General features: G+C 39.6%; 1 protein-coding gene across 1 annotated transcript in view; it reads right to left on the bottom strand.

Moving 5' to 3' along the window:
• Positions 1-9,921, bottom strand: part of LOC107082320 (protein sidekick-2-like) — a 624,909-nt gene extending 614,988 nt beyond the window's left edge. Inside the window, exon 1 of the mRNA XM_015370939.1 lies at positions 9,171-9,921. Within this exon, the coding sequence (XP_015226425.1) occupies positions 9,171-9,258 (88 nt within the window). The 5' untranslated portion in view covers positions 9,259-9,921. The remainder of the gene's footprint in view (positions 1-9,170) is intronic.
• Positions 9,922-11,013: the final 1,092 nt, after the last annotated feature.

The raw sequence follows: 11,013 nt of genomic DNA, 5'->3' as shown, positions 1-11,013 counted from the left end.
TTCTGTCCAGTATTTGTTTCCATGGCAACACCTCCAAAAGTCGTTTCAATAAATACAGCTATGTATGAATTCAGTTGCTTTCAGTTATGTATCAATTGAAGACTTGATCCAGATCATACCCAGCCAGTCAGCCACTGGTAATGGCTGTATCTTTTTCTTACAGTGTTCAGTGAAAATATCGCAATGCATCGCGATATTTTTAAGTATCATGATGCATCGTGATAGAATCGCATCGTGGCATGTGAATCGTGATTCGAATCGAATAATGACTTCTTTGCCAATACCCACCCCTAGTTTGAGATATATTAAAAGGTTTTTCCGGTTAGTATTTAGCAGCACTTGGTGCGTATCGTTGCTTGGTGCCATCTGACCTTCTCAAAAACTCCCAAATAAGAGAATCGCATTCGTCACTGAATGGGTCCTGTCACCAAGAGCGACGCTTCAACGAAGTCTGAGCTCCGGTTAAAAAGAAAAAAGATATTTATAAAACCATGCAATTTTTCCTTTATTAATCCCAGCTGTGCCTAAAAGTTTGCATCAAAAGCTCCACCTCATGTTCGGCCCACTTCACCCCCACATTCAACCATATATGGCAAATGCAACACACTGCAAGAATTTTATTTTATATTAAAATAATCCAGCCGCTCAATGTTATTTAATAGTTATTAAGGGCAACCGCAGCCAAGAGAAAAAACTTTTTGCTTGATTGCTGGGTTGCTTTAACACTTTTGAACTCAACAAAAAAAAGGAAAGGAATAATAAGATATTTCCTATTTCTTTATCAAAGCATCTTTATCTACCCTCCCTTTGATTTTTAATATGTATTTGCACAATGACAATGGTGGGAATTCTTAGTTTGAATAACATTAATGAACAACAAAAATATGACACTTTTTCTCACTTTCACTTGCTCATCTAAGACAAGGAAGAAAATGTGCTTATCTCTAGATAATTACTGTCATGCCTGTTTTAGATGCATTTCTTCTCAAACCTGAATGAGTGTTACCTCTTCAGCAGCCATCAATGGCTGCAGAGGCCCTTTAATCACGCATTATTTCCATCATGTGCAGGCAGTGAATCACCTTAAACATGTAGGACAGTAGGTTTGTTTTGACCAGGGTTGAAGTCCCCAGTGGATGGCCTTCAAACACTTAACACTCTTCCTTTTGGATGAAGAGAGTTCAGAAAACATTGCATTCCAGGTCAAGCTATGATTCTAGCCTTAAAATATAACTGGAACAATTCACAAACCACGGAGCCTCTATCCAGTGAGAAAGTGACACCAGGATCTCCTTCATATTGAAGGGACTTAATATTCTCTCACAAACCTGCATACAAATTTGCTCTTTTGTTGCTTTAAGGTTATTTAAAAATATAAATGGATTAAAGAGGCTTTTGAAGCAATTATGAGCTTTTTTAAATGTCTTGAATTTGTCTTCATTCATTGTCATTTTTTTCTAAAAGACAATTAGTCATTACGTTTCTTTTTTTTTCCTTTTTAATACGTTTTTTGAGCAGTCCTCTTTAGTTTACTGAGCTTTAAAAAAAACAAACATGCATTATAAAAGGACAAACAAGAAAAACCTTGCTTCTCTTAAAAATGTCGCTCCTCTCAAACTGCTGCACAAAAAAAATCCACAAATACCTTTGAGTATAACTTTTTTTTAATGTGAAAATAATGCTTTCAATTCTGCATTTTTCTGAGATAGTCAAGCGGTTTATCCAGACTGAATGTATCCGAATCCTGTAAAACATTTTCAAACCAATCTCCTAAGAGATTAAAAACTAAGATGACATTTTCAACTTCCACTTCTTATTATCATACGTTTGGGTTTTTAAGCAAAAGCTGAAAACAGCCAATTTAAACATTTTTTAACTTCTTAATACCATGAAAGGATGTTATTGTTTAAGTTATTTTTTGTATTATTATCATATGAGAAAAACAAGTATTTTCTTTTTTTTACATTTCTAACCTTCTTGCCATGATTTTTTTAACTCATACTAGGAATAATGTGTTTGTAAAGCTGGGCATACACTGCGCAATATTTTAATCGTTACACGCAGTTACAGATCAAACTGTGAAAAAGTTTAAAAGTTCACAGCTCATGATGGATGTTCTCAAACTGTATGGCCTCATGTTCTGATGCATCTACCTGCTCACACTGCATGTCCAAAAAACAAACTTCGTACTCAGTGCCAAGAGATGCCGCTGGTCGGACTCGTCAATCTGGAAGAAGAAGAACTTCCTTGTTTGCACATTTGCAGTGCGTGAGGTTCTTTTAAATCGGCACGTCGAATTTAATAACTTATTTAATTTGTCGCCTTTTTTGGTTTGTTTTGTTGCTAGTGCGACCTGATGCTCCAAGTCAGCAGAGGTGATCAAGTGAATATCAGCTAAACAATTTAAAGACCAATTTAAACTATTAAAAGCGCCTCTTTCTAGAAGGGAAAATATCATTTAAAGGGGAGAAGATTATCAGTCATCGAGGCCATAGTCATTCCAAAAAAGTTTAAAAAAAACAATCCACTGGATTATTTTCCAAGCTTGAAGACATTTTGCTTCCCATCCAGGAAGCTTTTTCAATTCAAAATATAAAAAGCGTTGAGTTTGAGGCCTTAAACAGTAGCCCAAAAAAGCCTAGTTTTTCCCTTTGGAATGGGGGTCGTTTGGCTTCTTTTGTTGGCCTGCGATGCTCCATACCTGTCTATGTCTCTGAAATGGGGGTCGTTAAAGGGAAATGTTGGCCTGACTGAATAAGCGAGGTCTTCTGTTCCCCTATAAAGGGGTTAGTGTTGCAATGATTTTTTACTTTTTTGGATTGACGTTAACACTTCTTGTGTCTAATGACTTGCTATGGCAGGAGTTGTTTTTGCAGCCTCTGGAGCTCAAAGTCATCGAGTCAATGATAAATCTGTTCATGAGGTGAAATATAAGGTCGTCATTCATCCATCCATCCATCCATCCATTATCTTACACGCTTGTCCCAATTGGGGTCACGAGGGGTGCTGGTGCCTATCTCCAGCAGTCAATGGGCAAGAGGCAGAGTACACCCTGGACAGGTCGCCAGTCCATTGCAAGGCAACACAGAGACACACAGGACAAACAACCAGTCACACACACACTCACACCTAAGGACAATTTAGAGAAGCCAATTAACCTAACAGTCATGTTTTTTGGACTGTGGGAGGAAGCCGGAGTACCCAGAGAGAACCCACGCATGCTCAGGGAGAACATGCAAGGTCGTCATTCAAGCAGTAAAAATCTGTAAATGAATCTGTAATGAAGAGTTTGCTAAAATTCCCTGTACAACACATTAAAACACTGATAAATTATCATAAGAAAACAAGATCACTTTACTATTTTACCTTCAGCTGTTTTACAAAAAAAAACTTCCATTTAAAATATGTTGTGTTCTTGGTTGTGTTCTTGTACATTTGAGGTTAGATTTAAATACCTTAGTAACCCGCTAAAGGCTATAACGTTCATTTTATGTACAAGAAATAAAAGGGGATGCACTGTTTTTTTAACATGACTGTGATGTGACAACTTGACAGTCTAATATGGACCTCCCCCGCTGCTCTCAGATGCAAAATAGATTTCTTTAGAAAAGACAAAACCAGCAGGCGAACCCAGCAACGTCTTGGCTTGAACTCATCAAATGAATAAAGAGACCAAAGAGACTTACAGTATAGCAGCGGCTTTAAACAACATCTGGAGTAAATTTAGATAAAAAGCTAAAGGTTGTTCTTGTGTGTCAAGCAGAAGGCAAAAAAGTACTGGCAGAAAAGTGTCTTTGTTTGAAGCGCATAATACTTTAGCAATTTGAACATCAAAACTGCTGACAGTTCAAATGTACATTTTCCAGCCATGAGGCAGGTTTTGAAAAGTATTTATCAGTGTAAAGAATTTTTTTCCTCTTTCCTCCTGCGCACAATTATGATGAGTGACAAGATCCAACATTAAGGCACAGAAGTTCATCTCTCTCTGCTCAACAAGCCCTAAAGGAAGAATTCATAGCCCTATGGTCTGATGAAGGCCATTCTCCCGTTGTTAAAAAGCTGTTTCAGTGGACTGGTCATTAAAATGTGGCGGGCGGCAGCCGACACGTCCGTCCAGAGGCATGCTACTCGCCTCATCATGTTCTTTAATCATAGAGGAAAGAGAGCAGCCCACACCGGGGTCACTTTCAGCGAGCCGCACTCTGAACGGTCTGAAGAGCGGCCAATTAAATCCTACATTTTCTGACCCGGGAGCGACTATGTAATGGGATCTGAGGGCCACGGCTCGATGGACCGAGCAGAAGGAAAGTAAGAGTGACTGACAACACTTCATCCCTGACATGAGCAGTCACATGTGTCTTTCCACAGCCCTACACAGGCAAAAGAAAGCACAGAGCGAACGCCGTCTCTTCAGGCTGCTACTGCGCGAATCCTATCCCTATTCAGCTTGCTTGGTTAAATAAGTATCCACAGGAAACGAGAGCAGAAAATAGTCAGCCAGGAACCAGGCAGCAAGTAGAGCTATAGTAACAGAGTGGGAGAAAACAATAATGTCAGGACTCTTAATCCCTAGGACACACTAGTTATCAATCTCCTGTAAATGTCAGGCACCAGGATAAGGCCTCATGAATGATGGATATCTTCCCTATTCTTTTTTTCATCTTTTTTTCTGCATTGTATCATTGAGTGAACTGCAGCAAGAGCTCAAGGTGTATCTTGAAAGGTAATGTTCTCTCCTTGGATTCACAGCAACACTGGAATCCAAACCAACGATGGTGACTTGAAGGAAAGAGGGAAAAAAGCTGCTTTTAATCCCAACAGTGTCATATCAGTGTCACCAGAGTTGGTAAAGATTAGTGCTGTTTGACATCTGGAAAAAGAGACTTTGCAGTACTGATGCTGTACTTCCTAATATAACAGTTATCAACTCATGTTTTTAACTCTTCACCGTTTTAATCTCGCACTAGGAGTGGTTGTTCATTACAAATAAATCTAAATCTTCTAAACCTCTTGGCAGTGAAGAGTTTGGTAAATAATTATCTGTCGATATGAAATATTCATCAAAGATTTATTGATTTGTTTGATAACTTTATAGTTTTTATTAAATATTACCTCATGCAGTTCTCCTTTCGCCAATGCTTTATGTTTTATGTACACTGGAAAAAAATCTAAATCTAGATAAGTCATTTTTTTCTTAAAATAAATGCATTTGTTCTTGAATTGAGGAGGTAAAAGAGACATTTTGCCAATAGAACAAGACAATTTATATTTAAAAAAAGAAAACACAATTGCATTGTTTTATTTCAAGTGCATATTATCTAATTATATCAATTTTAAGAGTAACAATACTCATTCCATTGGCAAACTACATCATATACCTACTCAAATTAAGGGTTAATACAGTTAATTTAAGACATTTTTACTTATTTCTAGATGGTTTTTCCAGTGTATTGGAGCTGCCTTTACATTATATCTCCAGGACTGTGTTTAAGCTTATTTTAGTTGTGCAAGACTGATTGGTCTGTATCGATCATCTACTACAATTTACTTCCCAGCATTTCCCAGAAAAAGAATAAATATCAACAGAGAAGAAGCTTTGTGGACAAATACTTGATGTCAGAGAATAGGTAGACATATTTAAGATGACAAAAATGGAACTGGGGTCAAAATAGGCACCTATTAGAACCAAGCTCCATTTTTCTCTACTTCCGGCGAAGTCTGAAAACCATACATTCTCAATGCACTGAACTTTGCATTTATATTTGAGATCACCGTCTCATATGCATGTGCAAAACATTTGCATTGTTTCATGAGTATTGTTCCCTGTGTTATTGGTAAACTAAGATTAGAGTTCGGTAGGGGTGTGGAAAAAGTTTGATTTTGCGATATATCGTGATTTGCGGATGCCCAATATAATATCAATCTTTCAGTTCCTAATATAGATTTAAAACAAAAAACATTTTATCTAAAACATGAGGCAAAATGAGTTAGCTCTGCACCACCAGTCTGGTAGATAGATGCGGACCCCTGTTGCTGTGCGCTATATTTAGTAGCTGGCTAGCTCAAGTGGTAAGACCTGCAAACCGGAAGCCAGCCTTGCTTTTTTATCTATACATTTCATTTGATAGCTCATCGTAGGTCACTCTAAATGCAAAGTGGTCCCATACAGCAGACCTATAAAGTGCTGCTGGCGCGTCTTCCAACTCCTGTTCTTTCCCACTCGCCATACCCACACAATTCTCCACAACAACTGATTTTTTCCTGCTACACCCGGCTACGCTGCTTCACTTCTTCTTCTTGTTTACTACTGGTGGTTGGCTTTGGTCGCAGTACCGCCACCTTCTGCTCTGGAGTGTAAACGCTTCGCCTATGAGAAAAAGGAGCAGAGCATGAACCGAACGCAACACACGCGAAGCGAACCGAGACAGTCGAACCGAACGGTTCGGACGGTTTTCATAAACCGTTCCATCCCTACACAACACACATACCAGCTTTTAACCATAGAACTCTGAATTCTCATGTTATTCTGAGCCAAAAACAAATCAAGATCAGAAAATATCAGCCTGTATCTAAAATCTGTGATATTAGCAAGCTGATAGAACCTCCCTGCTTCTCCAGAAAATTTAGGTTTTTCATTGAATGGGCCAGTTTTTTTTCTTTCCTGTTGATGTTGACTCTATGACTTGATAAAACCTTTCTATCACTCTAAAAAACAAAAGAGGCCAAACTAAACTGTGTACGAGTCGCCCTGATATGGTATCCGGCTAATATAGTAACAGGTCAATAATCAAAAGTGCAACATCAGTAGTGTATTGGAACTGACAAAGTTGTATCAGGGAATACAAAGCAAACTTTGGACTCTAGTCCACACAGAACCTCACATAAATACCTCAGTCTAACTGACTACTTTTACTGACCATGTCCGAATCTTAATGACCACAGTTTACCAATCTTCTGAGGACAACTACCCGCAGCGTAATGCACCACATCACAAAGCTCAGCTCATCCTAAACCTTTTTTTTTTTTTTAAAGCACTACAAGGTGTTCATAGTACTACAAGGTCATCACATCAAAATCCAATACAGTGCTTTAAGAATGTCATGGAAAAGAACGTGTGCATCATGTATGTGCAGCTTAAGAATCTGCATCATGTGAGTGATGCTTTATTGTCAAAATGAACCAAAATCTTTGTTTCATTTACACCCCGAGTTCTTATTAACTTAAACCACATCTAATTAATACTGCCTTTGTGTACAAACTACATTATCTCATCCAATTTTCCATTAATAAATAAAAATGGCAATAAAAAAAAATAGAATGAGCATGCCAAGTTGTTATGCTTATTCTAATCATGCCTTGCAGCTAAACAGCATATTCTCATTATCAGTTCGTATGAAATCCTACGAAAAGTTATGCACAATATTTCTTACGTTTTTGATGTTTTTCCTCGAAAAAACACATCAGTGCGCATGCGCAGGCAGACAGACAAAAAAAGCAGATCGGTGGACGGACGTAAAACTGGGACGGACAGTGCAATAATTACTTCATCATGTCTCTCACTAGGTTGCTTGCTGTTTTGTATGTTAGGGTTAGGTGTAGGGTTAGGTGTAGGGTTAGGGTTAGGGTGAGGGTTAATTGTTTGTTAAATTGTATGTTATTGAATGGTGCTAAGATGCGCATGCGCACGGATATCTTGTCTCGAGGCAAGACGTAAAAATACAACGAAATACGACGAAAAAAACGTCAAAAACGTACGAAATACTGTGCATAACTTTTCGTACGATTTCATAAGAACTGATAATGAGAATACACTGAGCTAAATGGCCCGGGTTCAAATTGAGGCCTGATGTCTGTGCATTTCCTGGACGGGGTCACCTTTTACAGTTGCCTTTTGTGTCTCTGCTTCAGTCTCCTTGAACCCCAGTCGGCCTCAGCAGATGGCCGCTCACACTGAAACTGGTTCTGCTGGAGGTTTCTTCCAATTAAAAGGGAGATTTTCCTCTCCACTGTCGCTACAAGCATGCTTAGTGTGAGGGATTGCTGAAGAGTCAATGAGTCGATGCAATCAACTGGTTTTCCTTAGATAGAAAACTTTGAATCAATCTAACTGGATGATCTGGTGAACTGTAATGTGCTTTGAGATGACATGTGTTGTGAATTGGCACTATAGAAATAAATTGTATGGAATTAGCATTATTCCCATCAATGTGTGGATTCTTTCAGGGTACTCTGGTTTCCTATAGAAGTCTAAAACCATGACTGCCTGGCTAATCTGGTATATTTGTGTGGATGGTTGTCTATTCTGCATCTCTGATGGAATGACAACATGTACAGGGTTTGCCCTGCTTCTTTCCCACTGACCACTGGAGATTTCAAAGCTACATCTATCAGGAAAGCAGGTGGATGGAGCACAGCAACAATGTCTATATTCACAGTTCTATTTGAAAGCTTTACCCTCATCTGTATATTAAAACTGTGTCTTTTTCCGTGTGCAAACAAAACAAACAAACAAATAAGGGAAAATAAAGTTGTAATTTGTGGCTGCTGCCAGTAAAGAATAACAGTTAAATATAGCCTAGAAACTAACACCTTGCAGGGATGTGACAGCTGCTTTAGAGGAAATGTTGGCAGCAGACTCTTCTCGCTCTGTATCCCCAATGTCTCCACTGAAATGGTACTGGGGTCTTTTTGGAAGGATTCTGGTCTTAGTATTTGTAATTCTACAGAAAAAAAGAATACAAAAAGAGCTAATAAAAAGAACAACGTATCATTTGGCTGTTGAATAGCTAATTATTGGGAAAAAACAGTAAATGCACATTTTTGAGCGCTAAACGCTGCGTATCTGGAAATATAAGATGGATTAATTACCTATAGGTCTAATAAGTAATTAATATTAAACAGAACAATGAAATTAATTAATTAATTAATTAATTAATTAATTAATTAATGAAGTTTGATGTAGATGAAGTTCCTTTTAATTAAGGTTAGGAAAAAGTGTTTATTTTATTTTCAGTTTTTCTGGTCTGTTTGGTCTGTTTGTGGCAAAACTATCACAGGTGCAAAAAGTCCAAGAAAAATACATCCAAGCTCCAAGCGGTGGAAAAGCTTCCACATAAACATCCAGTAAAACAGGCGGACCACAGAGCGGCCTGACAGGGAGCGCTTCTTACCTTGAGCCGCTGTGGAGTGGATCAGAAAGGGGAGAAATAAAATCCATGTGGCGCGCCACATCGATCCGCGCCAGCGCCTCTCCAACATTGTTCCAGGGACCCCGTAACGGACAACAAGTGCCAAAGCGGACTGAGGTGTGATCCCGCGGCGCGGCGCGGCTCTCCTGCTGCAGCCCCGTGGGTCTCTCTCCGTCTGTCCGTCAGAGCGCACCGAGCAGAGCGCGCGCGGAGCGAGAAGCTGCAGCTGGGATTCACTCAGACGGTCTGTGTTTGTTTTACAGTTTAAGTTCGCCCCACTTCCACGAACTAGATACGATCGTCTGGATGAGGTTTCCCACTGAGCATCCTCTAAAGAGATCAACTTCAATCTCTCTCTCTGCACCTGTAATGAATGATGGATCCAACACTCCTCCTCCTCACATACTCCAGTTTCCTCCTTCTTCCTTTTTCCGATTAACTCCAAACTTTAGCGGCTTACAGTAACTCCAAAGAACAGACTTCTCCCTCTGATTCTTCCTGTCTTCTTTGTGGGGAAGCTGCAGACGGAGCCACGGATCCACTCCTGTAAAGTTCCTCTCCACTGCGCGCTGTCAAGGTCGCCAAATCCGTCAGACAGCAGCGCTGACGAGAAGTTCCGCTGCTCTGGGAGCGCAGAATGAGGGGGTCTGCTGCTGGTGGAGGTGGCTGGAGAAAAGTGGGGGCCTCTTCCGCGCCGTCACAGAACTGAGGTCTGCGCCCGGCTGCCGGTTCGTCTGTGCCTGTGTGTGTCGGATAGTGAGGAGGACGAGTCCTGGGTTCTGCAAGCGGTAACAGTTGGATTCAACAGTGACAGCGCAGTGCATGATGCCACCAAGCGGCCATGCGCAAAAGCACACCCCACTGGACAACTCAACGTTTGCAGGACATGTTAAGGCTCTACATCACAGAAAAGATCAGATAAAACTGAAGAGAAATGATGCTCTGCCTGTTTTCCCTATTAGAATATAACTGGTGCATCGCATTAACCCATCAGAAAAATAAAACTTGTTCTAAAAAGTAAATGATGTGACTAAAAAGTCAGTGATGTCACTGGCTGTTCAGCCAGATGGGATCCAGAGCATCTGTAAACATCAATCAGGCTGTGTCACATATTTGTCACATAAATGTAGGTCTAAACTCTGACTAGGTCGTTTAAATACGTTACATCTTTGATCTAAGGGACGAATCAAAAACATGAAGAAGGCTGAACCTTGAAGACTGGACTCAGCCGCCACATAAGCCCAACAATATTCACATCAGGCTGTAAATTTAAAGACAGAAAGAAGCTCTTTACTTTCTTTTTTTCCCCTTTTGCAGTTTTTCTTTTAGAAGAGTATACAATCCAGAGTCAGCAAGCTAATTGATATATTCGGCATAAGAAATTATTATTAATTTGAGATTCTTGCTTTATGAAAGATTTTGCAGTAGTGACACTGTTCCCACAGTAGCAGTTTACTTATTGCTTGTTTTTTCCTGGCCGGCCTAAAAAAAATCCAGGGCAGCTCAGGACCATGAACTAGTTCAGTCAAAATTATTTGCAAAAAGATGAAGATATTTTCTACAAAATATTTAAAGCAGCAATGTTTTTTGCAATTTTATTAAAAGAATAGTACACCCAAAACATGATTAGCCTTCATTTTCTACTCACCCCCATGCTGAACAACACTCTGGAGTACTTTTTTGATATCTCAAATGCATCTGGAGATCTGGGAGGCTTCTTGCTGTCTGCAAAAGTCCACAAAAAACATGTAAATATTCCTCCATACTGCTCGTCCAATGTTTTCCAAGTGTCCTGAGTGGGTAGCATCCAGAATTTACTCGAAAC

Source organism: Cyprinodon variegatus, unplaced genomic scaffold (genome assembly GCF_000732505.1).
Source record: "Cyprinodon variegatus isolate N-32 unplaced genomic scaffold, C_variegatus-1.0 Scaffold50, whole genome shotgun sequence".
Taxonomy (NCBI): Eukaryota; Metazoa; Chordata; class Actinopteri; order Cyprinodontiformes; family Cyprinodontidae; genus Cyprinodon; species Cyprinodon variegatus.
Note: the sequence above shows the minus strand (reverse complement) of the source record. Positions and strands in the feature narration are given on the sequence as shown.